This window comes from Mauremys mutica, chromosome 1 (assembly GCF_020497125.1).
Source record: "Mauremys mutica isolate MM-2020 ecotype Southern chromosome 1, ASM2049712v1, whole genome shotgun sequence".
Classification (NCBI taxonomy): domain Eukaryota; kingdom Metazoa; phylum Chordata; order Testudines; family Geoemydidae; genus Mauremys; species Mauremys mutica.
In genome coordinates this window covers 213,684,303-213,711,434 of record NC_059072.1, presented here as the reverse complement: position 1 = coordinate 213,711,434, position 27,132 = coordinate 213,684,303, and the positions used below count along the sequence as shown (strand labels likewise).

The window sequence follows — 27,132 nt, the reverse complement described above, 5'->3', positions numbered from 1 at the left end:
TGGATTTGTTGATAACAACTGAAAATAAAACAACATTTCAACATTCTCAGAACTCATTCACACCTTAAATTAAAAAAAGAAAAAATCTCTTTGCCTTACTTCCCAGATGCTGAGGCATTCCAAGTTCTCTGTCCGGCAAAGTGATGTTTAAACCGAAGTTAGCCTAAACCAGCTAATTTGGTTGGAGGCCAAAGATATTTAGCACACCTAACTCCCCTTGATTTGAATGGGAAATCAACTGGAGTTAGTTTGGTGCCTAACTGGGCCTCAGTGGATCTGAAGGTCTGCGCCTCAGTGTAAATTGGATCCTTTCATTACTGAACTCCAACACTGTTTTAAAGAGTACACTGCTATTGGAGGCTTCATCTTTCAATTAGATGAAAAATTAAGGTCCTGAGCACATGTAATCATTATTAATCCAATGGCACTTTATACAAAAGTAAGAGTGGGCTAACCTTCATGTTTTGGCCAGATTTTAAAAATTTTGTGGTATTATATTCTGTCTACCTAAATTTCTTAGCAGTTTTGATGTACGGTATATGATTTTCTTTATCATTTCCTATCCTAAATGGTTGCATAGTATTGCTGTGTACTATTACATAGTTGCCTCATTCCACTCTCGTGGTCAGCAGCTTAAACTCTTGAGCTCAGAGCAGAGCTGCTGTGAAGAGCTGTTTACTGTGGCACAGAAATAGCAGGATGGGGCTGTGGTGCATTTCCAGAACTTATATAAGCAAATTGGCCTGGGCACCAAAATTCAGAATTTTACTTGCTTTTATGGCCTTTGTGGTCTGATCATAGTTCTGACTTCCAGTAGTATTAATGCAAACCTTAAAAATAACATTTTACTGTGTCAAATAAACATTTACATTTGATGTCAGCCATCTTTAAGAGTAAAATGCGGTGTGCATGCATTTGTTTGCATGTTGCTTAAAACAGCTTTCAAAACATACTATACCTTTGGCTGGCCGTATAGAAAATGCTATTCCTTTATCTGTGATTATAGGTTTCCAACTGAATTCAGCAAGATAGTTTCTGCGATTGCATAATCTGACTGTTGTTCTAAAGCTTGTTTCCGCAAGGAGACCAGGGGTTGGATTTAGAATCAGCTCCCTTGCAGATAGCTCAAGGGCAACTGGCACTGCTTTTGCAACTACCAGCACATGCCCAGTATGTTTGCTGTTTACTGTGTAAGTGAAAGATCTGTAATATAGAAAACGTAGGATCCAATACATTTTATGTATAGTAAAATATTCAGCAATACAGTTACATTAAATATAGTCATTAGGAGCAAAATACCCAATGAAAATATTGTATATATTAGGCATACGCAGTTAAAAGGATTATAAAAATTTGCTACTTGTAATTGTTTTGCTTTTTACAGTATGCTAGGGACCATAAAATTAACAAAAATGTGTTTCTATAGCTTTGATTCATTAAAATTTAATGGTCAAATATATTGTCATTTCTCTGCTGAGTGTTAGATACTAGGGCCTTGCAGGTCAACTGCATGTTAGAGAAGAAACCTGCAACCCAGGCTCAGGTTATTTTCTTAGTGTACAGTAGAACCTCAGAGTTAAACACGCCTCTGGAATGGAGGTTGTTCATAACTCTGAACAAAACGTTATGGTTGTTCTTTCAAAAGTTTACAACTGAAACTGGACTTAATACAGTTTGCAACTTGACTATGCAGAAGAAAAACGCTGCTTTTAACCATCTTAATTTAAATGAAACAAGCACAGAAATAGTTTCCTTTCCTTGTCAAATCTTTTTTTTTTTAAGTCTTTCCCTTTGTTTTTTTAAGTAGCTTATGTTTAACACAGCACTGTCCTGTATTTGCTTTTCTTAGTGTCTCTGCTGCTGCCTGATTGTGAACTTCCAGTTCCAAATGAGGTGTGTGGTTGACTAGTCAGTTCGTAATTCTGGTGTTCGTACTCTAAGGTTCTACTATAATTGGTTAATTTGCAAAATGTACACAAGACCTGTTTCCCTAAACAGAGATGGTTACTAACTGCACACAGACAGACAAATGCCCTCTTGCAGAAACCTCAGCTAAAGCGTCACTGCTTTTTCACCAAGAAGCATTTGTCTTGAACCTCTGTATCTGACTCTCCTGTAATCTCACAGCTCAACAAAACATGCTGAGTGAAAATCTGGATCCATCGAAGTCAACCGAACCAGTATTTCACCCACTATTCCTTGTTCCTACCTTCGCCCTGGGCTTTTTACATTGGAAATATTTTACCCCAAAACTGCTCACCTACAACATTGCCTCAAAGGATGGCCTGGGTGTCTATCTTTCTTCTGTGTGTGCACATGAATATTTGACTCAACCTCCTTAGCAACTGTATGGGTATGGTTAGAGTTCCATTTTGAGACATCGTATATACTACAGCTATATCAGCAAACCCACCTAGTGTAGACAGCTTATACTGGCAATATTTCCAAATGAAATAAGCTATTATGGCAAAAGCACTTTTTTGCCAGTATAACTGTGTCTACACTTTTGCCAGTAAAAAAAAAACAACAACAACAAAAACCATCCCTAATTAACATGATTACAGTGGCAAAAGTTTTAAGTGTAAAACTAGGTTTTGTGTTTACATAACTGCATCTCATAACATGCAAAACATCAGCACTTTCATTATAATAATATTTAGTTTAAACTAGTTATGTGAAAAATGTGTACATTTCTTTTGCCACCAAGGTTAATACCTAAATCAAGAGGCAAATAAATAGCCTTACTTCTGAAATTTCCCCAAGGTATTAGTCTCAAATACTACTGGAATGTAAGTCTTCGAAAGAGGTGGCAACACATGGGACAATGGACTAGTCTGCTGTAACGCCTCACTTTCAATTTCTACTTGTATCCAGACGTGCAGAGGCAGATTATTGATTATATGCATTTTTCTCGTAGATGCAGAGTGCACACAAACTTCACCAAAGTCTATGGTGGAAGGACCTAGAATATATATGAAGTTAAATCTTTACAGTTAAAAAGTTAACAAAAACAGCTAAGGATGCGTAATCAAAATTGGTAGTTTAGTTCTAGTTAGCCTACATCACTATCCTACATTTTGGTTCATCAAATTACAGGAGAGTGAAAAATAAATAAAACTACAATAGTAGAGACAGAATCAAACCAAAACCTAGGATTTAAATACCACCCATCCTGGATGCAGGCAGTGGTGTGGTTCAAAATGCTCTCCTACACTTTACATCTTAATTCCACCTCTCTACAACAGTAAGATAAATATTGTAGGAAGTAAAGGTATATGTAAAATATCATTGTGTCTGAAAGCACCACTAATGATAATTTATTAAAATGTAATTGTTTGCATTAAACATGTATTATAACAATCAATGAGAAATTTAGTAATAGTTTCTACATATCGATGATCTTTTTAAGAAATGATACCTGATGAACCATCGCCTTTTAGGCAAGATATTGATTCAGACTCCTTGTTAAATGGATAATGTAAACTTTTCAGATCACATTTCAAGAAGTCTCTTTGTTCATTTACTCAGCTTACTTAATGACAGAACAAATGTATTAGCCAAAAAAAAAAAAAAAGTATGTTTCTCCATTTATGCAATTTGTTACTTCTCAGTCCAAAACTACAGAAATGGAGGGTAATATTGGGCCATGGCTTTTAGGCACAACTCCCTAATGAAACTAATCATTTGATAGAGCGCGAGGTAGTGTTGCTAATGATTTGGCTATCGTAGCATTCACATGCATGAGTGTGATCACATTTATGAACCATTCTCAAAGGCAATGTGTGCTTTTTTACTTCCCAGTACTTAAAACAACTGAATGGTTTCCTCACCTTATCTATGAATATTTACAGAAAAGCTGTTAAGTAATAAATTAATTTAAAACATTGAGCATAAAAAAAAATGATGCAAATGAAGTTTCCTGTTGTATTTTTTCAGCTTTAATTTTACACTTCATACTTAAACCTCATCTGTGAGTAACTGCTTCCCTCTCAAACTCAAACAGCTGGGCTCATCATATCCTTACAGATACAACAACCTGTTGAAACCCAATTCCATCTCTCCCCAGGACCACCGATGGCTTCACTATTTTCAATTCCACACCTCATACATATACACAATATCCCCAAATTACATCCCACTTCCCAGCCTTCCCATTAAGTCTCAATTCATAGGGTTTTTTTTAAAAAAGAGGCCATAATAATCCCCTAATCTGACCTCTTGCATAACACAGGCCATAGAATATCACCCAGTAATTACTAGGTCAAGCCCAATGACTTTGGACTGAACTAGACCATATATTTTAGAAACATGTCGATCTTGATTTAAAAGACTTTAAGTGATGGAGAATCCATCACATCACTTGATAAGTTTTTCCAGTGGTTAATTATTTCTGCTGTTAAAAATGTGCGCCAAATTCCAGCCACTAGATCTTGCTCTGCCTTTGTCTGCTAGGTTAAAGAGCCCTCTAGTACCAAATCTCTTCTCTCCATGTAGATATTAATATACTGTGATCAAGTCATCTCTTAACCATCTCTTTAATAAACCAACAGATTTAGCTTCTTAACTTGTTACTCCTTTCTGAACTTTATCCAATTTTTCAACATTCTTTTAAAAAGTGTGGACACCAGAAATGGAATGGACACAGTAACTGTTTCACCAATGCTGTATGCTGAGGTAATACCATCTCCTGACCCCTACTCGATATTCTTGCTTATACATCCAAGAATCACATTAGCCCTTTTAGTCACCACTTTTCAGTGGGAGCTCTTGTTCAATTAGTTATACCATAACTCCTAAGTCACTGCTTTTGAGGATACAGTCCCCCAATCATACAAGTATGGCCTCTGTTCTTTGTACCCAGATATATGATCTTGCATTTGGTTGCATTAAGATGCAAGTGTGACAGCATTCAGGATTGCAATCCAGAAAAGTAAGGTGTGTTATCACTTGCCCTGTAACCCTGGGTGCTTCACAATGCTTTGCTGTAGCAGCTTCCAACTTGGGATGCTCACAACCAGCGTACAAGCATGCAGGTCACATCCTGAGCGCCTGTGTACTAGACAGACCTAGTTTAGCAGCTCTGACTCCAGCACCCTATCTACAGCTTCGCAGAACCACTCTGGCTTCCACCAGCCCTGGTTACTATTTGATACATGACCCCAACATACTCCTGGTCCTGAATTTTCCAAAAAACATGTGCTCTGCAATGTTCAGCCCTCTCCTAGAGGCTTCAGAGAAATAATAAGGTTCGTTTTTTCCTCTAAAGACACAAAAAAACTTCATAGCTTATTAACTTAACTGGGGTAAAACTACCCTTCCATTTAAACACAGCACTGTGTTGGTTTATAGTACAAAAACAGAACTAATTTATTAACAACAGGACATAAGTTAAGTGATGCCAAGTAAAAGGAATAAAGTTAGAAAGGGTTACAAGCAAATAGTGAAACCACACATCTGAAGTCTCAAACTTAATCTAGCAAGGTGAGGCTTTGTTTAAAATGGTTATTCTCACCTATATTCAGTTCCCAGAAACTTCAACCTGCCCCCTTGAGTGAAGGGTCCATCTTTCTCAGCTTGCAAGAGCTCTGTTCCCTTGTGTCTGTCTAGTGATGGATGCCAAAGATGGCTTCTGTCTGCTCTTATAATCTTCCAAAGTTCAATTAACTTGTTTCAAGAGGCAGGATGCCTTATGCTATCCTTCCCTTCCCAAGGGCTTCCCATCTCCCTGAATGGGAATGGAGCTTCCACTATTTTGATTCCACCATGCTTAATTTACATAAGAGATAGAGAAGACCGCTATTTACCTCTTGTCTGGGAAGGAACTTGTTTCTCCCTGTCTGGCCTCAGACTTCAAAATATAATATTAAGTACCCATTTTTCCTCATATAGTGTTAATACATTTCACAATGATATTAATCATCAGTGTATCATTAGCTTTCAGAAGAGACCTCACAGTATTATAAGAGTGTACAGAGTCATATATGCAATCAGATGATTTAATTGCTTATCACTTGAGGTTTAGACTCCCTGTCTTTCTAGACCAGTAAATCTTTTAAATGGATTTTTCTGATGGTTACTCCTCAAAGTAAAGTTTATTCAAGCTGTGAGGAAGGCAACGTGAAGTCTGGTGCTGAAGGAAGCTCCCTACTTTCTTCCCCCACTTGTTAGCTTAATAGCTTTGTTTACCTATTATGTAAAAATGGACCTTCTTTGTCTTTGCCTGAAGATTGGTCTGGTCAGAGAATCAAATACATATTCCTTTATTTAAGGCAGACCTGTTTACCAACAGCACTTGACATGCCTGAATTAAACACATTTTAGTCATAATTCTAGCATATATCCACAACTCTAAATATCCACCACGTACATAATTCATGCAAGATATTAATGATGAGTGAATTATTAGTTTTCAATTGATACCTCACAAGGCAAATTTTGTACAAAGATTACAATAGTTTGTAGGGTGTGAATATAGCAGTTCTTAGTGTCATAGCATGTAATTTGTGCCCAGTTTACCAAGTGATCCAAATCTTTCTGTGTAAATGGCCTGCCTTTTTCATCATTTCCCACTCTACCAATCTTTGTCCTCTGCAAACTTTACTAGTCATGTGGTACTAAGTCAAATGTCTCATGGAAGTCTACAAAGTTATCTATACCAAACAAACTTGTAATCTCATACAAAAAAAACGATATTTGTTTGACAAGACATATTTTACATATTCCAAATGTATGATGAACCTGCATAAAACTTTAAATTCTCCCACTATCTACTAGCCACCCAGTATGTCATGATTTCCTCACATCCTACGTGGTTAGATCTTCATGAAGTATAGGGAGCAGCTCTCCTTTCACTACATGGAATAAACTGCCAAAGTGAATTTTACTTGGTACATTCCATTAGTTTGCCGCCAATGCTACCCATGCCAGACCTCTTACGTTAGCAACATAGCTGGAATTCCATGAGTAGCTGCAGTGCCTAAAGATTAACCTCTAGGTAGCAGGAGGTCTCATTTGTTGAGGAGCTGTACAACAACAATAAAACCCAAGGGGCTGCAGGTGGGGAGAGTCAAGCAGTCACAAGGGAAGTTTGCACACCCAAACACTACCTTCCCCTTTACACATAAGTGTGCAGACAGTTTGAGTTATTCCAGCCTCAAACAATGTTTTTTTTAATTTAAAAAAAAACACAACAAATATCTTTGAGGCTGTATTAGTTTTCAGGAAAATATTTTATGGACTGTACATATTTACAATGCAATCAGAGAAATATTCATGGTACCAACTCTCATTAGTAGAGGCGTTCCATTCAGGTTTCCAAATACAGGTTTTTCTTTGTCACGCCACACCATACTGAAATTTGGTCTAAAAAAAGAGTTTTTAAGATATCATCCTTCTCCACTGTGATATCACTATACTTCCCTCCCAGAATCCTCTCCTTTGAAGACAACCATAGACAGGGTATTCCTATTGATATTAATGCTTCTCCACATATTATGCAACATCAGGGCTTCAGAGAACGAACGAATGAATGACCTATATTCATCACACCTGTGGTATGACTCACTTCATCTATTTTGCAAAGGGAGACATAAACAAGTTCTTCCAAATCTAAGTGTTCTGCACCTCTATACTGTCTGCAGAGGTGCAGGACTGATGACCAAGCACTAGCACGAATATTAAAGCCACCTTTTCATTAAGCACATACTATTTAAGGTAAATAATTATGTTGTATAGATTATATTACTATTAATAAATACTTTTATGCCAGCCAAATGAAATGATGTAACCTCGGTGATATCTTACCAATGATTATCTGATAAAGCTGTTTTGGTGTCAAAGTTATATTACAATCTTCCTTCTCTTGTGGAGAAGATGGTACAGCATTAAGCCCGTCATAAACCTGTGGAAAACCCCAACAAATGCTTTATCAATTATTCTCAGTGTTAGGTATATTTACATTAAATAAAAGAAAAACATAACTTACCTCTTTGGCTAAGGATTTAGATTCAATTGCTGCCAGCTTTCGACTACTTAGCAGGTAGTCCTCATTTAAAGGAGTTGTTTCTAGTTTCGGCTTCTCCTTGTGTAAATCTGTCATTGTGATCTTTGGTGACCTGAGCCCTGAAGCTGGTTTTAGGCCAATGTCCACAGGATTGTTAAGACTGTTATATTTCCTTTAGAAAAACAAAAAGGTTAAAGTCCAAATTTCTACAAACCTAACAAATGTTCCACATTATGCATATTAAAAATTAACTAAGATTTTAAAATATTTCAAGTAGTTCTTTGGATTAACATATTTCTCTAGAGAAAAATTCCTCAATCGTATCAAATACTTTGAGCAATCCTACTGTAGTGTCTTTGAGTCACAGACTGTCATTTACTCTATCTTCGTACAGTGCCTAGAACAATGGGGCCTAAACTGAATTGTGAACTTTTAGGTGCTATTGCAATATAAATGTTAAATTACATCCAAAATCTAAGAACATTATGGTTGCAAAGTCAAGCACTCAAAAGTTAGGAAATGCCAAACTGGTGACGCGTCCACTAATTCTGCCACCTAAGGCCTAATTTTTCCCAGATATTTTGGCTTTTTACTGCATTTCATATGTTCAAAGTACAGCTCTAATCGACTTCAGTTGCAGTCACAAGAACTCAGAACTCCTTCAAATCTGGCCACAGGTGTCTTATGCTGGACATCCAGAAAACGTTCAATGCAACTGATGACCAACTGTGAACATTTTGGCTTCAGTGACTTTCCCAGCACAGGGACTGTGGATAGAATCTAGTTCTCCAGGAGAGCATTCAGCTTTAACCAGGAGACCATCCTTTCTCTTCCTGCAATTCCCTGCTGGTTCACTAGACACCTTCCAACTTCTGCAACAAATGAGATGGGGTTCTACAGACAACAGCCTCATCCATTACACAACGCTGATTAATTCCCGGAGAACCCTCCATCATGCACACTGACTGAGGCAGAGGTCCTGTTGTAAAAAATTGTAGGTGACCATGTAAATAAATACTGTATTATGGTGTCTACACATAAGGGGACTGAATTATGGATGCAGAAGCAAACTTCTGCATTTCTTAACTTTTTATTGATTGACTTTGTAACATTAATAGGTTTTTAAATAGATTTTTGTTTGTTTTTTTAACATGATTTCCTAAAAATTTTCTTTAGGGAACAAACTGAAAAAACAGAAATTCTATTATGTGGAAACATACTGACCCCCAACTTGGGTTTGAACCTTTAGATTCACAGCACAGACCTCTTTCATTTGAGTTAACCAAATACCTGGTACCAATAGTAAGCTGTTATCCTCTATGTGAACAAGCCATCACAGGGAATCAGACACACACTTTGCCAGTGGGTTTCACAGCTATTTGCTGACAAAGAATATAGAAACTCCTGGTTCATTTCCAGGTTCTGGAGGAGAATGTACCCTAGTAGTTCTAGACCCTTCCACACCATCCCCCATAAGCCTGTGTCCCCCTCTGTTCCTGTATGCTCACCACTCAGTTCTAGCTCACTTCCCACTCTGCTCCTATTCACCTACTGGCTCCCACCCCGCTCCCTCACTTTTTCTATGCACCCCACACAAACCCTGGCCCCTGCCCCTCTCTTCTCCTATGTAACCCCTATAACCCCATCTCCTGCCCCACCATCACTTATCCACCCCACCATCCCAGCTCCTGCTCCCTACCCCATCCCAGTTCCTGACTCCTTCCTCCTCCACTACTACACAAACCTCTCACACCGCAGTTCCTCCATCCAACTCCACCTGCTTGGCTCCTATCCCACTCTGTACTTATCCTCCCCACACCCCCTTGCACATCCTGCTCTCTGCTCCTAATCCACTTGTCCCACACCACTTCCTGTCCCTCTTCCCCTCTGCAGCCCTCCCACCACTTCCTGTCTCCCTCTCCTTTTACAACCGGCTTCATCGTTTCTCACCATCCTCTGATTACTATACCCTCTCCTCATGTCCTATCCACCAACTCCTCACTGCTCTGCAGTCAAGCCAGGTCCTGGATGCCAGCAGGGGGAGATTTGAGAGCAAAGGGGAAGCAATCTCCCTGCTCTCAGTTCAGTTGATTGATTCCACAGCAACCCCTGGCTGCTAGCATGAGCAACTACAGTCGCAAATGCAGGGAAAGTCCTGTTCAGCCCATGCAGCCCAGAACCGGAGCATACCGGATCCAGATGGAATGTTCAGAAAATTTAATGCAAGTCTCTACTGAATATGTGTGAACTGAGATTTTTTTCAGTGGCTTAAACCCTGGCCAAATTTGAAAGAATTTTCATGGGGAGGCAAAAGGCTGACATGGCAAATTTCAAGCCCTTACTCCAAAGCACAGAGGCAGTAGTGTCTCAACAAAACAGTTGAGAATTTTTTAACGTGTGAAACAAAGTTTTCCCCTAGCCTTGATCTCTGAAGCAAGTGAACCATTTTAGCTGAAATTTTCAATAAAATAAAATAGCCCAAAGCAGACATCTCGCATGAAAATTTTCAACCCAAATGGGTAAAATCTGGCAAAGTTATAAGCTAGTGAAAACAGAGCATTATAATGGGAAGTGCCAGGCAACCTTAATTATAGGCATCACTACCTGCACCACCTATAACTACTACAGTATTTGTTATAGAAAATAATCAGTAGTACTTGGTGACTCACTTCACATTATAAACCTTATTTTGAATTTATAGAAAGCTAGGGTAAAGATTTAATTAGAAGTTAAATCCAATTTTTTTTTAAATAAATGGACATTTTTAATTTATGAAACTATGTCTGATCAGGCTACTCTATAAAGATTTATAGAAGACTTTTCCAACGCTATTCTAACAACTTTGCAATATTCAGATACAAACAGATAGATGAAGTAATAAACCCACACTTGCAATTTTATCTACATGCATTTTTGTGATTTATTAAGCAAATCAGACATCCAGAGAGAACTTTAAAAAGATAAATAATAAAATCTCCCTGTCTTTTGGGAGAAGGCGGGCGGGAGAGGGGTGGATTTAAAGACTTCAAGGTAAAAGAGAATCCATTGTTCCAATGGTCAATTACCCTCACTGTTAAAATTATGCATCTTAATTCTACTCTGGATTTGTCTATCTTCAGCTTTGAGCCACTGGCTCATTATGCCTCGGTCCATGAGCTTTGTCCAGTGAAGCAGCCCTAAGCGTATAAATAATTACTAGGGAAATTTTTTTTAAATACATTAAGAACTAAAGCCCCCGCACTACAAACACTTGTGCATGGGCTTAAATTTAAGTTAATGAGTAGTCCCACTGAAGTTAATTTGAATATGAATGTGTATTTACTGTATCAAAGCCTTAGGTATTTCTTCTTTTTAGAAATAAAATTTTACCTAGTAGCTTCTTTTTGTAAGCGACGCTGTCTTAAACGTTGAATAAAATCTGCATAGTATTCCTTATGTGCTTGCTTTTCCAGTTCTTCATCGTCAGTATAAGCAAAATCTGGATCCACATAATGATATCGGTCAGCTTTTGTAAAAATAGTCCTAAATATTTAGAGAGAAATATAGCTTCGTTATATAGATTAACGATTTAGGGTTTTCTTAGACTTGGAAAATATTACTGATTTTGTTACATAAATAATTTATTGCAAACTCCCATTATGTTACAGGTGATTATTAGTATTTGACTTTGCAAAGACAATAAAAATAAAACATACAAGAATTAGTAGTTACACCTGCAGTGTCCCATGAGAAGCAACTCAGAAGAAATTTACTAGTACACACATTCTTCTGTCAAAACAGACTGCTCTATATAAAAATAAGTTCAGTCTGAAAACATACTACAGTGATGGATTATGATCTACTTTTGAAATAAGTAATAAACTGTTAATACTACATCCTAGTTTCTTATTTAAATATTATAGTACTTGTATACTACATTACCTATATTTTGTATGTCGTTCACTGGGCCTAATGCTGGCTGAGCGATCATTAGGAAAGGCTATAAGTGCATCACTCTTACATTCCCTATTTATCCGGTAAGTATGCATCTGTGTTTGAGCTGATCGAAGCATTGCTACTGGTGCAAAATCAATAAATCCCCCAATCTCATCAGCTACCAATTGTCCGGTTGCATTGGTAATCATTGGTGTTATGCCTTAGGATTTAAATAAAACAAGTTACTTGCAATCAAGCTACCATTTTCAAATGGGAGGTACAAAGTAATATCTCAACTCAGAAAAAAATATATATTTCATAAGGTATTACAATGAAATCACATCTAAAAATGAGAGTTCTGACTTTTCTCACACCAGTTTTACAAAGTGTATTTACATTATCTTCATTCAAGAGAAGAAATGATGGTATTGTGGAAAGGGATTAAGACTCAGACTTGTGTTCAGTTCCTGCTCCTGGCACAAACTTTCCTGCATGAGCCAGAGCAAGTCATCTAGGCCTTGATTCAGCAAACCACTATCAGTTCCTCATGGTTAAAGTGACCATACGTACTGGTTTTACCAGTACAGTACTGGTTTTTTGGACATTGGTCTGGTTAGTCATGAGATGTAACCAGTACAGTTTAGGACTACAAAATCAAAAATTATTAATTTATCAAAAGATTGAGTACATCAAATCAATCCTTGATAAACCAGCCTAAATCAATGTTATTAATTTATCCTAGTTTTAGTTTTATTTTACACGACGGTTCTCGTCATTGGATCTCGGCAATACTCGGCATTCAGCACACGCACTCTCACTATATTGTGGCCGCGGCGACTCTTCGATAATACTCCCGCGCATTACATACAGCCCGACCGTGGGAACTCGATGACGACGTCATCACACAGAGCCCGCCAAAATCGACCAATTCGGTGTTAGCTTCGGACTATAAAAGGCCCTCTGCAGCACAGGACAGGCACCAGTGATCTGGCATCTTCGGACCATGACACTGGCCCTCAGAGCTCCGCGCTCTCTCGGTTACTCGAGCTTTTCGCTCCGCCGTTTTCACAGCGCACCTTGCTGCTTCGCCAGGACCCGATGACTTCGCCCCCTTGGACCAGGATCGACACCTTCGCCCCTTTGGACCAGGACCGGCGTCTTCGCCCCCCTCGATCCTGGACCGGTGACTTCGCCCCCTCGGACCAAGACTGACATCTGACGAAGTTTGTAATAATTGTTTATTTTTGGACACCCATGGCGCCAAAACGATGAAAGTGCGTCTTCAATGACGAGTTAAAATCGAAATATACATTCATCAAAGCAAGTACTAATAATGACAATAGTGAGGTGGAATGTGTAAAATGCAGAAGTATATTTTCTATTGCAAACAGTGGAAAAACTGACATTGAAAACCACATACAAACAGTCAAACATAAACGGGCCGTGTCTGCAGCAATTGCAAGTACGAGTGTGACATCATATTTTAAGAAAAAATAATTTGAAGATGCTGAAAGAAAACTAGCTGCAGCTGAAGGTTTATGGACGTACCACACAGTAATGCATAATCACTCATTCTGATCAATGCATTGTACCTGCAAACTGATTAAAACATGTTTTGATGCCAGGTTTACATGTTCTAGAACAAAATGTGAGGCAATAGTTACCGATGTGCTGGTGCCTTATGCGAAACAGTTATTGGAAGAGGATTTAGATGCTGCAAATTTTATTTCTATTTATTTGGATGCATCAAACCACAAGGAAGTAAAGTTGATTCCCATAATAATAAGATATTTTTCATACCAGTCTGGAATACACGTCAAAATTTTGGAAGTAAGAGATTTGCCAGGCGAAACATCTGACATAGTTACTGATTATATTTTGGAAGTGTTAAAAAAGTATCGTTTAGATACCAAGGTACTTGGATTTTGTGCTGACAACACCAATACTAACTTTGGAGGAATGCGAAGAAGTGGGAAAAATAACATTTTTACCAAGCTGAAATCAAATTTGGGTGGAAGAGAGCTTGTGGGAATTGGTTGTGCCACTCATATTTTGAACAATGCTATACAAACTGCAGCCGACTGTGTACCAATTGATGTGCAAACTTTCATCACCAAGATTTATTCATACTTTTATATATATACAGTGCGCGTTAATGAATTGAAAGAATTTTGTGAATTCGTGGACATCGAATATAAGAAAGTCTTGGGATACAGTGCCACACGATGGTTGGCGTTACGACCCGCGATTGAGCGCGTCCTACAAATATATCCTGCCTTAAAATCATATTTTGCCTCAAACGAGAAGAGCCCCACAATTATCACAAATTATTTTGATAATTCAGAGACAGAGTCCTGGCTTTACTTTTTGCATAACGTGTCATCAATGTTCCACAATGCTATTTTGAAAATAGGAGGACAGGAGATTTCTATTATAGAAACTAGCAATATTTACAGTGACTTAAAAACAAAATTAGCAGACAGAAAAGCAAACGTTTTCTTGCCGTTACAGGTGCGGCAAAATTTGAAGCAGCTTGAGGAAGAAGGCATATTAAAACCTGCTATTTTCAAAGAAAAGGTGGTAGAATTTTATGACACATGTATTCAATATCTAGAGGAACGGGAAGGACCTATTAAGCATACCGAAAAATTCAATTGGGTTTTGTTAAACACTAAACTCACCCATGACAACATTCAAGTTTGCAGTGATTACATTCTTCAGTATTTTTCTGAAATCAATTTAGTAGAAGATGAACTGTTTGATGAAACCTGCTTTTTCCTGCGCTACATTACAGATGAAAAAATTACTCACTGGAGACAAAATTCTGTACCAGTATCGAACAGATGGATTGAAATATTCAAAGCCTTCAGTGAAAATGATGTTTCCTACAAAAATATTGGCAAATTGGTAGAATATTGTCTCTGTTTACCAGGAACCAATGCACGTCTTTTTTCTTTGATGAACAATATCTGGTCCAGTGATAAAACTCAATTACATGTTGAAACTTTGAAATGTTTGCTAATTACTAAATATAATTTTAACCAAACTTGCATGGAATTTTCTAAAAACATCCAGGAAAATGAATTATTATTAAAATCAATCCACTCTTCACAAAAAATATAAGAAGCAAAATTAGGAATGCAGATTAAGTACTTTTGTACCATTTTTTATTAAAACCATTTTGTTTTACTGCTACACTTGTTTCTTTATTACTTGGATTCCAAAATCCTAAGTATACAATTATGTACTAATCTACCCATATCAAATATTTGGGGTTTTTTTGCAAAATTACTTTCATAATATATAATATAAATAAAAGAAGTACATTTTATTGTATTCTTTCACTTAAAGAAAAAAAAGATAAGCATACTCAGCAATATTTTTTCAACTTATATTCTACGACAGCGACTATTACTCATGCTGGCTGAGCTATTTTAAATGTCCTGGTTTTAAATTTGAAAAAAATGGTCACCTTACTCATGGTACTTAATTCCTAATATTTCCTCTCTCTCTCTCTCTCTCATGCTTTATCACTCTTGTATATTCAGATTATAAAGATTTTGGGGCAATGATTATCTCTTACTACGTATGAGCAACAAAAAGCAAAATGTAGCCCTGATGTCAGATGGGACCTCTAGGTCAGAGGTGGGCAAACTACGGCCTGTGGGCTACATCCGGCCCGCAGGCCACATCCGGCCCGCGGGACCCTCCTGCCCTGAGAGGCTGGCCCTCGGCCCCTCCCCTGCTGTTCCCCCTCCCCCACAGCCTCAGCTTACCCCACCGCCGGCGTAATGCTCTGGGTGGCAGGGCTGTGAGCTCCTGGGGCAGTGCCGCTGCAGAGCCTGGCCTGACTCAGTGCTCTGTGCTGCGCAGTGCGTGGCTGCAGTACCGCCAGCCACTGGTGCTCCAGGCAGCGGGGGGCATTGGATAGAGGGCAGGGGAGTTTGGGGGTGGTGGTCAGGGGGCAGGGGTGTGGATAGGGGTCAGAGCGGTCAGAGGGCGGGGAACAGGGGGGTTAATGGGGGCAGGAGTCTGGGAGGGGGGCAGTCAGGAAGGGGAGGGTTGGATGGGGCTGCAGGGGGCAGTCAGGGGACAGGAAAAGGGGTGGTTGGATGGGGCAAGGGTCTGGGGGAGTAGTCAAGAAGGAGGGGGATTGGATGGGGTGGCGGGGGGCAATCAAGGGCGGGAGTTCTGGGGGTGGTCAGGGGACAGGGAGCGGGGGGAAGGCGGCACCAAGCCCCACATGCCCTCCCCTAACCAGTCCTCCATACAATTTCCAAAACCCGATGCAGCCCTCAGGCCAAACAGTTTGCCCGCCCCTGCTCTAGGTGCTTCCATAATACAATCAACAATACAGATTTTGAACTAGTGTAAGAGAAGAGAATCAGACAGTACATTTATATATTCCACAGTTTCTCTTGATTTTACTAGTATATAGTTTGAAATTAATTTATTACTAACGTATATGGTCTGCTTTCCTATATTGTTTTTAAATTAGAGAAACACAGCCAGGCAGTTAAATCCATAATGGAGAAGTATTTTTTTTAAAGTTCTGCATAACTACATTAATAGAAGTTTATCATGTATAAAATTAATCCAGTTAAAATAGTTTGTTTGAATATAACCATTTCCTCACAGCATTCATAGGCATAACCAGGGAGGGGGGAGGGGGAACATGTTTTCTTCCATCCCAACTTTGAAACCCTACTGGAATTTTTTTATTTATTTTTTTTTTTTGGGCAGGGAAAAGTTCTCTCTTGAGAGCATAGGCTTGTTATTAGGCAGTCTCCCATTCTAATTTGTCAGATGACTCTCAAACTGGCCAGGTCTCATATTGCAGTACTTCCTGGGCGACCAAATGGAAATGTTTTTTCCAGAAGTCCTGTCCTTATGCTATATGATTGACCAGAAACCTAAGGGTTGGGGAAGGTAGTAAGAAACAGGAGCTAAAATGGGCAGCAAAGTAAACTCCCTGGACATGAAAGAAATGGATGTGTTTACACACACACAAAAAAATACATTTGAACCATCAAATCACATCTAAAATGAATAACCATTTAAACATACATCTGTAGCCCATGTATTTTCTTTCATTGCCTGTCACCTTTAAGTTTACATAAATTGAAAACATAATAATCAATAAAGAGTATGGACTTTAAAATAATTATTGGACTGTCCCATAGAACAAAACAATTCCTCCAAACCACAAGCTTGGTGGCTCATAATGAAGACAAGCCATGTAGCAAAACTTCAGAATTTAAGTGTCACAGCATCTTGGACACTAGCCAAGAACTGGGTTTCTGAAACCAACAGTAGTCTTGGCCAAATCAACACTGTTAGGCAGGATCTCTTATAAGATATTAGAAACAAGGACAAGTAACAACTGGGAATATGAGGGAGTTGCTTTATGCTCTGGAATATCATTTTTGCTATGGATATCACAGATTCATAGGACTGGGGTAGTTGCAAGACAGTGATATGGGAAAAGATCAAAGAGCTGGGTGTGGTGTTGAAATCATGGGGTAATAGTAGCCTCAAAAAACATTAACACCTGTGGTATATATTGTCCCTCCTAACTTATTCTGCATGGTCCATGTCACTGTTTGGAATCCAAACACAGCAGCCCTGTGCAAGTGCATAACTACCAGAAAATGATTATGTTTGATGTGAGTGAAATGCAAAGAGTGAACAAACAGTATAAATGATAAACACTACTAATTTTTTTTAAATTTTCATTTTCAATAATCCAAGGTATTATCAGTTCACCACATAAGTATTTTATATATAAATATAAAACTTTCAGCCTGACAGTGTTCCTTCTAGTAAATAACCATCTCCATGTATTTATTCTGGTAAACAGGCATTTTGGTCCAGATCCTCAAAGGTTTTTAAGGCACCTAACTCAGTGGGAGTTAGGTGGAGGGTATTAACAGATACATTACAATGAAAGATAAATTACCAGGATTGTTCAAGATAGTTAAATACAAAAGTACAGTACAATATTTCTTAATGTAAAACATAAGACTGCAAATCCTCAGGATCATATAAAGCAGCACAAAGTTAAACCCTGATTAGATAAATCATGTAAAAATTTAAAAAAAAAACCACCACAATTACTATGGATATATTTTAATGAAGTGAGTATTCTTTCATCTTTCAAAGAAAAATGTTTTTTAAAACAATGGCTAAAATATGAACGGACTCCATTCCTAACGCCTGTTCTTCTTCTTATTATTCACTCCCTGTGGCGCATAAGGCGCCAACCACTTTCCTCCATTCATTTTGTTCTTGAGCGAGACAGCAGAGTTCATCCCACTTTATTCCCATACCTTTCATTTCCTCTTCAATGGTCCTTCGCCACGTCCCCAATGGTCTACCTCTCCTCCTCCTTCCTTGTGGTGTCCATCGTAGGGCAATACGAGGGTGTCTATCAGCACCCATTCTCAACACATGCCCCAGCCACCTCCATCTTCGTTGTTTGGCTTCATCCACTATATTGTTGATGCCCATTAATCGGCTCACTTCAACACTGGTGATACGCTGTGGCCAATGTATGTTAAGAATTCGCCTAAGACACCTTCCTTCAAAGCCCCGAAGCCGACTTTCTATCTTCTTGTTGGTCCTTCATGTTTCCGCCGCATAGAGCAACACAGAGCGGACGTTCGACCTATAGATCTCTACCTTGGTTTTCATTTGCAAGATGGTTGACCTCCAAATATTCTGAAGTCTATAGAATGCATTTGCTGCAAGACCGATTCTGGTAGATATCTCCTTCTGAATATTGCCATCAGCCGATATGTAACTACCAAGATATTTGAAGTCGTTCACCTCCTCCAATTCTACGTCACATAACACTGTCTTCGTCGAGCTGGCTGTTTTTACTTTCATTATTTTGCTCTTACCGGCATGGATATTAAGTCCTACGCACCTTGCTACTCTACCTACTCTATCAGTCTTCTCTTGGAGGTCCGTCTGAGAGCTCGAAATCAGGGCGATATCATCCGCAAAGTCACAGTCTTCAATATGACCAGAGGGTCCCCATGCGATCCCTCTTGGCCTATCTTCAGTGGCTTTCCGCATCACCCAATCTATGACCACAAGAAATAGGATGGGCGAAATAACGCACCCTTGTCTAACTCCCATTCTCACATGGAACCACTCGCTCTGCTGTCCTTCATGGCAAACACAACACTTATTGCCGGCATACATATCTTTGAACACCTGTTAAGAAGCATATTTCTAAAAATGAAAAACACTTAGAATTTTTTGTTTAGTAACATACCAGGGTTGATTTTAAACATAATTTTCTTGGGTTTCGGTTTGCATACACCAGTAAAACTTAAATGTATTTGATGAAAGGGTTTGATCTTCAAAGACTGTAAGTTATCTTCCTCTGCCACTGAACCGAAAATATCTACGACTTGCTTCACTGTAAAGGTTCCTGCTTGACGTGGAGCAAATGAAAACATCACATCCTAAAAAAAAAAAAAAAAAAAAGAACATTGCTATGAAACATTTTATTAAAAATAAAGCAGAGATATTATGTAGACTCTTCTTGATTACAAATTAGTTGCATCATGGTGATTTAAATTTATTTTAAGGGTACTACTTGCTTTTTCATAGTACTAATTATTACATGTAATTGAGCAAATTAAAAAGTATAGATCTGTTAAGCATTAACAGAATTTTATAAGCTCAATTTTGTAGACTAATATAGTTACACATCTTCACGGTGCCCTGAATGTATCTGTTCATAAAAGTTACTTATATATTTGTTCTAACTGTGCATACCTTTGTGCTCCATAAAAGGAAAAGAAGCTAAAATATGTGATTTAATGGAACAGTTAAACCTAAGGCCTTATCCTGCAAAGATTTAGGAACATGAGCAATTTTACTTAAGTATCTGTGTCTTTGCAGGATGAAGGTCATAGTCACTACAAAATGTACTTTCCCATCCCTCCCCATTTGAAAATTGATAGTATTTGGTGCTTTGACAGCGTCCACTGAATGGTTCTATATTGACAAATTATGAGCTTGGCTCATATAAAAGGAAATGTGGAACCTCTCCTTAAGTGAATTCACCACAAACAAAACAATGTACAGTTCTAACATGAACAATTGTAAACCATAATGGTGTCCTCATCTTTCCAACCAAGTATCTATTTACTGGGAAAAGATGAATATTTACATTACCTTTGTACATTTTTCTTTTACTTTCCCTTTTTCGGGACAAATATTAAAATGCGCTATCTTTTGGAAGCTGAATGTTACTGGAAGTGACTCAGATTCATTTTTGAGAGTGCACATAATCTCTGTGTGTTCACCCATGAAACAGTCCATAAAATTAACAACTGGTCCTGGACTGAAAGTTAACATGACAGGAAGCCCTGAACCTGTCAAAGCTAACTCCACATGATGAGGATGAGTCTCTGCACAAGAGAGTAAGAAACAAGTATAAAATACGATATTGAATTAAAAAGACATGAAACAGTTTTAGACGCTTACAGCCACAGAATATGTAATATTAGGAAGTAACACGGTTTCTTTTCTAATACTGTGTTTCAGAATTGTAATATAATTGGCCACAAACTTAATGCAAGATGTACATGCTTATTTATATAGGCTAACACATAGAATCATAGAATCTCAGGGTTGGAAGGGACCTCAGGAGGTCATCTAGTCCAACCCCCGGCTCAAAGCAGGACCAAACCCAACTAAATCATCCCAGCCAGGGCTTTGTCAAGCCTGACCTTAAAAACCTCTAAGGAAGGAGATTCCACCACCTCCCTAGGTAACCCATTCCAGTTCTTCACCACCCTCCTAGTGAAAAAGTTTTTCCTAATGTCCAACCTAAACCTCCCCCTCTGCAACTTGAGACCATTACTCCTTGTTCTGTCATCTTCTACCACTGAGAACAGTCTAGATCCATCCTCTTTGGAACCCCCTTTCAGGTAGTTGAAAGCAGCTATCAAATCCCCCCTCATTCTTCTCTTCTGCAGGCTAAACAATCCCAGTTCCCTCAGCCTCTCCTCATAAGTCATGTGTTCCAGCCCCCTAATCATTTTTGTTGCCCTCCGCTGGACTCTCTCCAATTTATCCACATCCTTCTTGTAGTGTGGGGCCCAAAACTGGACACAGTACTCCAGATGAGGCCTCACCAGTGCTGAATAGAGGGGAATGATCACGTCCCTCGATCTGCTGGAAATGCCCCTACTTATACAACCCAAAATGCCATTAGCCTTCTTGGCAACAAGGGCATACTGTTGACTCATATTCAGCTTTTCGTCCACCGTAACCTAGGTCTTTTTCTGCAGAACTGCTGCCCAGCCATTCGGTCCCTAGTCTGTAGCAGTGCATGGGATTCTTCTGTCCTAAGTGCAGGACTCTGCACTTGTCTTTGTTGAACCTCATCATATTTCTTTTGGCCCAATCCTCTAATTTGTCTAGGTCCCTCTGTATCCTATCCCTACCCTCCAGCGTATCAACCACTCCTCCCAGTTTAGTGTCATCTGCAAACTTGCTAAGGGTGCAGTCCACACCATCCTCCAGATCATTAATGAAGATATTGAACAAAACCGGCCCCAGCACCGACTCTTGGGGCACTCCACTTGATACCAGCTGCCAACTAGACATGGAACCATTGATCACTACCCGTTGAGCCCGACCATCTAGCCAGTTTTCTATCCACCTTACCGTCCATTCATCCAGCCCATACTTCTTTAACTTGCTGGCAAGAATACTGTGGGAGACTGTATCAAAAGCTTTGCTAAAGTCCAGAAATAGCACATCCACTGCTTTCCCCTCATCCACAGAGCCGGTTATCTCATCATAGAAGGCAATTAGGTTAGTCAGGCATGACTTGCCCTTGGTGAATCCATGCTGACTGTTCCTGATCACTTTCCCCTCCTTTAAGTGGTTCAGAATTGATTCCTTGAGGACCTGTTCCATGATTTTTCCAGGGACTGAGGTGAGACTGACTGGCCTGTAGTTCCCCGGATCTTCCTTTTTCCTTTTTTTAAAGATCATTTAAAACCCTCTTGGTTTATTAAAATTGGAAAAACACAATCATTTTGACCTAACCATAAACTTTGGTGATTTACAAATCTATTTGTTAAAGATTAGTTAAACCTACAATTAAATACTAAATTCCTGCAGCCAAAAGGTGCATTCATGACAAATGATTCTAAATTTATTTTCCCCTTCCCCTCCACTTCCAAGTTAGAATCTTAAAAGTCAAGGCTGCCCTTTTCCTCACTATTTGAAGCATTCAGCACAGTTCTCTTAATGTACATGTGCAGGTCCCCACAACATATACAGGTCCCCTTTAACATTACTAATCTGACGTGGAAAAAGTAAAAAGGTTCAAAGTTTTCCACATGTAAACTATATATTTCTAATAACATACCTTTGATTGGTATGTTGTCACCATTCAGAGCCTGCAGAAAGCCATCTTTACTTCCTATGGCCTCAAATCTCAAAAACAGTGCATAATCTTGTCTTGGTGGAAATTCAGTAAGTCCAACGTCTCTTTTAAATTGCCTGTAAATTCACAATCGTTAAATACCATACATATTATTAATCAATGGTAATTTTTCATCAGTTCATTTGATTTCCACAATCCTGTTACAGCTCAGACAAATGAGACTTTAAAATTGAACACAGTACTGAAACGGACGGGACTACTCAGATATAGTAGTCTGCAGCTCCCACGTCCCAAAAGCAGCAGAGGGTATAGCCACATCAACTCTAATGACATACATACACAAGTATACAAGGAAGCCCTGTAGCTGCCCTATATAAACCTGGTGATGGCGATGTTTCTGTTCTTTCAGACCACCAAGTTGACATTATTCTAGTGACATTCAAGTTAAAGGAAGTTACCAAACTTGAAAACAGTGGGAGTCTCACAACCATTTCTGCATATTCAACGGGGGGGTGGGAGGGTGGAAGAGGGGGAAATCAGTTCCTCTTGAGAATTTAATACTCCTCTTGTTGCCCAGAAACATGAAAAAAAAATGTTATCCAACTTTCTGGTTGCTGAAGTAAATTGTAGTGAATTATTAACTACTTTACAGCTAGGTAGATCTTTTTTCTGTTCTTGTCACTAGTGTCAGGATGAGATGTTACTATGGAACGTGTACATACATGCTGGCATGCACAGACCAAGTGTGTAAAACACCAGATCATCAACTGCTGTAGTACGCTGCATCTGCAATGGGGAATGTAACAGGAACTTGAAGGTGACGAACTATCCTAATTCAAAAGATTTCTCTCCCCCCCCCTCCCCCGCACTCACACACAATTTTTCATCCAAGAAAAGTTATATCAGTTATAAGAACTTAGTTGTCAAAGCCTCTCAGCAAAACTTTTAGCCATCAAGAAGAGTTTAAAAATTATTTTTGAACAGTAAAATAAACCTCCTTGACTGGATTGATCTGCTATTACTTTGGAGGATGAACTAAACGGAAATTTGTAGATTTAATCTGGGGAAAATGTACACATCTTTGTTTATCAAACAAAAATGTATTATTTTATTAATTTACTTTTAACTCTGTAAAATAAATTAGAAACCTAATTTCTTATATAAAAACTGTCCATAAGCAGCAAACTAGCATTGATCTGTGCACATTGAGAGGAAATAATTTGAGACATCAGGGTTAATTTAATACATCTAACAGCTGCAAATAGATTTGCCTACACTTAATTACATCTTTTATTGTGTCAGCCTCTTAAGGTTGCACTTTGTACTTACTTTGGACTAAAGCACAGTGTAACCACAGTTTTCTGATAAGGTAGCAAGGTTCCTTGGTTGGGAATGCAGGAGATCAAAGTTGAAATATCTAGCTCTTTGGTTCTATTTATGAAGTTCAATTCTTGTAAGACAGCATCAGTACTCTTCTGAAGATGTGTGCCCTGTAAGACAACACAAAATGTGAAATATAGTTATGTCAATTTCCCCTTTTAGTGTGGATCTTTCACACAGCAACAAGAGACAGAAGCAAAAAGGGTTTAAGTAGGAAAATATAACACTACCACCTATCTCTCAATTTATACTGTAAAACTCACTAACATTAGCAGGGGGATATGAAATTGACTCTTTTTTAAAGAAAGTTGACTTGATTTCTTGCTGGTATGAACACTTTCATTGAGAGTAAACCTATAACGACAGTCCTGCTGTTGGACATATCTTTCAGCAACTGTACTGACTGAAAGAAGAGCAAGGTAAGGGACACTAATAGAGGGAGGCTGTAAAAAAAGAGAGAGAATGAAAAGCAGTCATCAAAACATCTTTGCACTGAAATTTTAAAAAATTCAACATTGTTTCCTCACCATCTCTCCTCCAACGGCATCGTCCTCCAGCACTGCCACCCAGTTCATGGTCTCTGGGCTTTTATTGTACAGAGCCACTTGTTCAGTATTTGAAGTTCCAAAATAGACAGATCCAAAATGAATACATTCTAGTGTGTTTGCATGAGACAGACCTAATAATTCAAGAACTTGTTCAACTACATGAGCTTCTATCCTTAAGTTTGTGATACCACGACCTTGCAATTCCACTCTGTTGGAAAGAGTAACAGAGAAAAAATGAGATGTACACATCTAAAATTCATACAAGAATAATTTATGAATTTTATTGGAGCTTTAGTTTGTTTACTATATGCCTTTGATTTAGTCAACTATATCAGAGAATTTAAACTAATCACACTGGCACAAAAACAAACACATTCTACAGTACGAAGAGATTATGTACCATTATAAATTGTGTTCTCTGAGTGTGTTGTCTCTGCAGAGTCATGGTGGAAAAAAATATCACACATGGGGCACTGGGGTTTTTTTGAGCAGTACCAGCAGTTAGGAGGTGAGTGGCAACCATATCCTTGGAGCCTTACATTCTACTCACTTCAGAGTGGTAGCCGTGTTAGTATGTATCAGCAAAAAGAACGAGGAGTACTTGTGGCACCTTAGAGACTAACAAATTTATTTGGGCATAAACTTTCATGGGCTAAAACCCACTTCATCTGAGCATATAAAAACCTAGCTCAGTCTAAAAATCTCTCAATTCCCCTGTAATAGAGAAGCCAGACTCCCCTGTTGCTGGACCCGGTACGGCCGTTCTTATGTTCTTATGATCTGAAGATTTTAAACCCTTCAATAATTGAACCATCTTAGATGGATCATGTCTAGGAGCCCTCTGCTTTTGACATCCTTTAACAAGATAGGACTTGTCAGATGATCCTGGCTTCAGTGCCAAGGAACGTGATAAACTGATTTACTTGGGTCAGAAAACTGCCTCCTCAAGAGAGCTTTTCCTGGACTCTTGAACTAACAGAAGAGTTTATAATCAATTGCTCTTGTCCTTCAAGCTTTTGAAGAGAAAAGGCTTTGCGTGTTGTATAACCCTTCAAAGCACTGGGAGACGCATCATGCTTATTTGTCTGAACAAATGCAGCACTATTTGTCCCAGGTCCACTGTGGTAGGTAAGACCCACAACTTGAAGTCAGAAAAAACAAAGAAAAAAGATTTTTTTTGGCTAATTAGATTCTTTGTACTAATCAAGTCCTAAATTTAAATAACTTTTTAAAACTCTTTACAAAAGGAAAGAGCTATTATGGTTACATTTAAAAATATTTATATTTTGAAAGATTCTACTGATCTGAGAGAGACTCGGTGTACTTGAAGTGGGAATACCAATGGACCCTGTAATGCCTCTCAAATCTATACAAGGTTTTTTTAAAAATACACCCTCTAACTATTCCACCAAAAGAGAAAGGACAAGGTTCCCCAAATCACATCAACTGGCAGAGAGACAGGAACCAACAGTGCAAGAGTATGTACACCCTTGGTCAGAAGAACGTGGAGCTCAAGAGACGTGTATCCACTGCCTGTTAATACTGGTGTAAAGGTGCCAGGCACACAATTCCAACAGCATTGCTCTACAGAGCCAATGTCATCAGCAAAACTATTTAATGAAGTAAAGCTTTGGACAATTGGGGGCCAGCAACTGATGTCCGGTAACTTAACTTCTTCTTGTCACATTGTGGTTCCAGTTATTCAGTATCTGGATAAATATAGCTGTACTGAAGAGATTTTAGAAATACAGGATATTAAAAAAAAAATCATCCAAAACAAGCAGACTTTATGCAGTCACATTCTGCACTTACTTTGCCACTTCCCTAATGACTCTGGGTATATCTGTACAGATATCCACTTTAACCAACTGTAATGTTTTGGGTTCCACCACTCCACTGGTAGGCACTATGTTAACAGGGACACTTCCGTTGTAGTCTATTTTAAATGCACCTAAGACAAATATAATATGATATGTTACATATGACATTTAAATGGAAGATTATCTAGCATTCAACACTTAGGGTACGTCCATACTTACCGCCGGGTTGACGGGTAGCGTTCGACTTCTCGGAGTTCGAGCTATCGCGTCTAATCTAGACGCGATAGTTCGAACTCCGAATGCACTCCCGTCGACTCCGGAACTCCACCACCGCGAACGGCGGTGGCGGAGTCGACGGGGGAGCCGCGGACTTCGATCCCGCGGCGTCTGGACAGGTAAGAAGTTCGAACTAAGGTAGTTTGACTTCAGCTACGCAATTCGCGTAGCTGAAGTCGCGTACCTTAGTTCGACCCCCCACCCTAGTGTAGACCAGGCCTTAGACTAAACTAAAAACACAGTAAAAAGTTTCATAAATAGTACGTAAAATAAAGTAACTCATAAAAATAAAATTATGGTATCGTAACACATATATTGCAAAAAATCCTAATCTAACATTTAAGATTTGTGTTTTTCTGTCTTTCCTCAAACATCAGATGCCCATATACAATGCCACTGTGCAAAGTTATTGTTGTAATAGACAATGTAATACAATCAGTTGGGTTCTGAATGTAATCATAAAACAGTTGCTAGTAACACTTTGCATGTCTGGCAAATTTAAGACATAGCTTTATGTAGCTGTAGTAGTCAAATGTTTAAGAGCTTAACCAAAGAGAAGTCTATTGTCCCCTTCCATGCAATTGACAACTGCGTATGTATGCAGTGTAATACACCACAAATGAGAAAAATCTAAGCACAAGTGTAGGATATATATTTTTTTAAATTAACAAACAATTTGAACAACAGAATAGATAAATGGATGTATTCCACATGTGGCAGCATATTACCTGCTGACAACCAAGAGGTATCAATAAACTATTAAAAATG

At 38.7% G+C, this 27,132-nt stretch overlaps 1 protein-coding gene across 2 annotated transcripts in view; it reads right to left on the bottom strand.

Moving 5' to 3' along the window:
• The window catches only part of CFAP47 (cilia and flagella associated protein 47), a 647,660-nt gene that overhangs the window by 594,592 nt on the left and 25,936 nt on the right, over positions 1–27,132 (bottom strand). Inside the window, exons 4-15 of one of the 2 annotated variants that reach the window (XM_045022903.1) lie at positions 26,081–26,219; positions 24,248–24,476; positions 23,670–23,830; positions 22,323–22,456; positions 20,111–20,346; positions 19,200–19,392; positions 11,924–12,137; positions 11,372–11,524; positions 7,985–8,174; positions 7,804–7,900; positions 2,746–2,962; positions 959–1,203 (exon numbers count right to left, since the gene is read on the bottom strand). In XM_045022903.1, coding sequence (XP_044878838.1) covers positions 959–1,203; positions 2,746–2,962; positions 7,804–7,900; positions 7,985–8,174; positions 11,372–11,524; positions 11,924–12,137; positions 19,200–19,392; positions 20,111–20,346; positions 22,323–22,456; positions 23,670–23,830; positions 24,248–24,476; positions 26,081–26,219 — 2,208 coding nt within the window. Of the gene's footprint in view, positions 1–958; positions 1,204–2,745; positions 2,963–7,803; positions 7,901–7,984; positions 8,175–11,371; positions 11,525–11,923; positions 12,138–19,199; positions 19,393–20,110; positions 20,347–22,322; positions 22,457–23,669; positions 23,831–24,247; positions 24,477–26,080; positions 26,220–27,132 lie in introns of those variants that run through there. The other variant, XM_045023700.1, reaches the window with a different exon arrangement.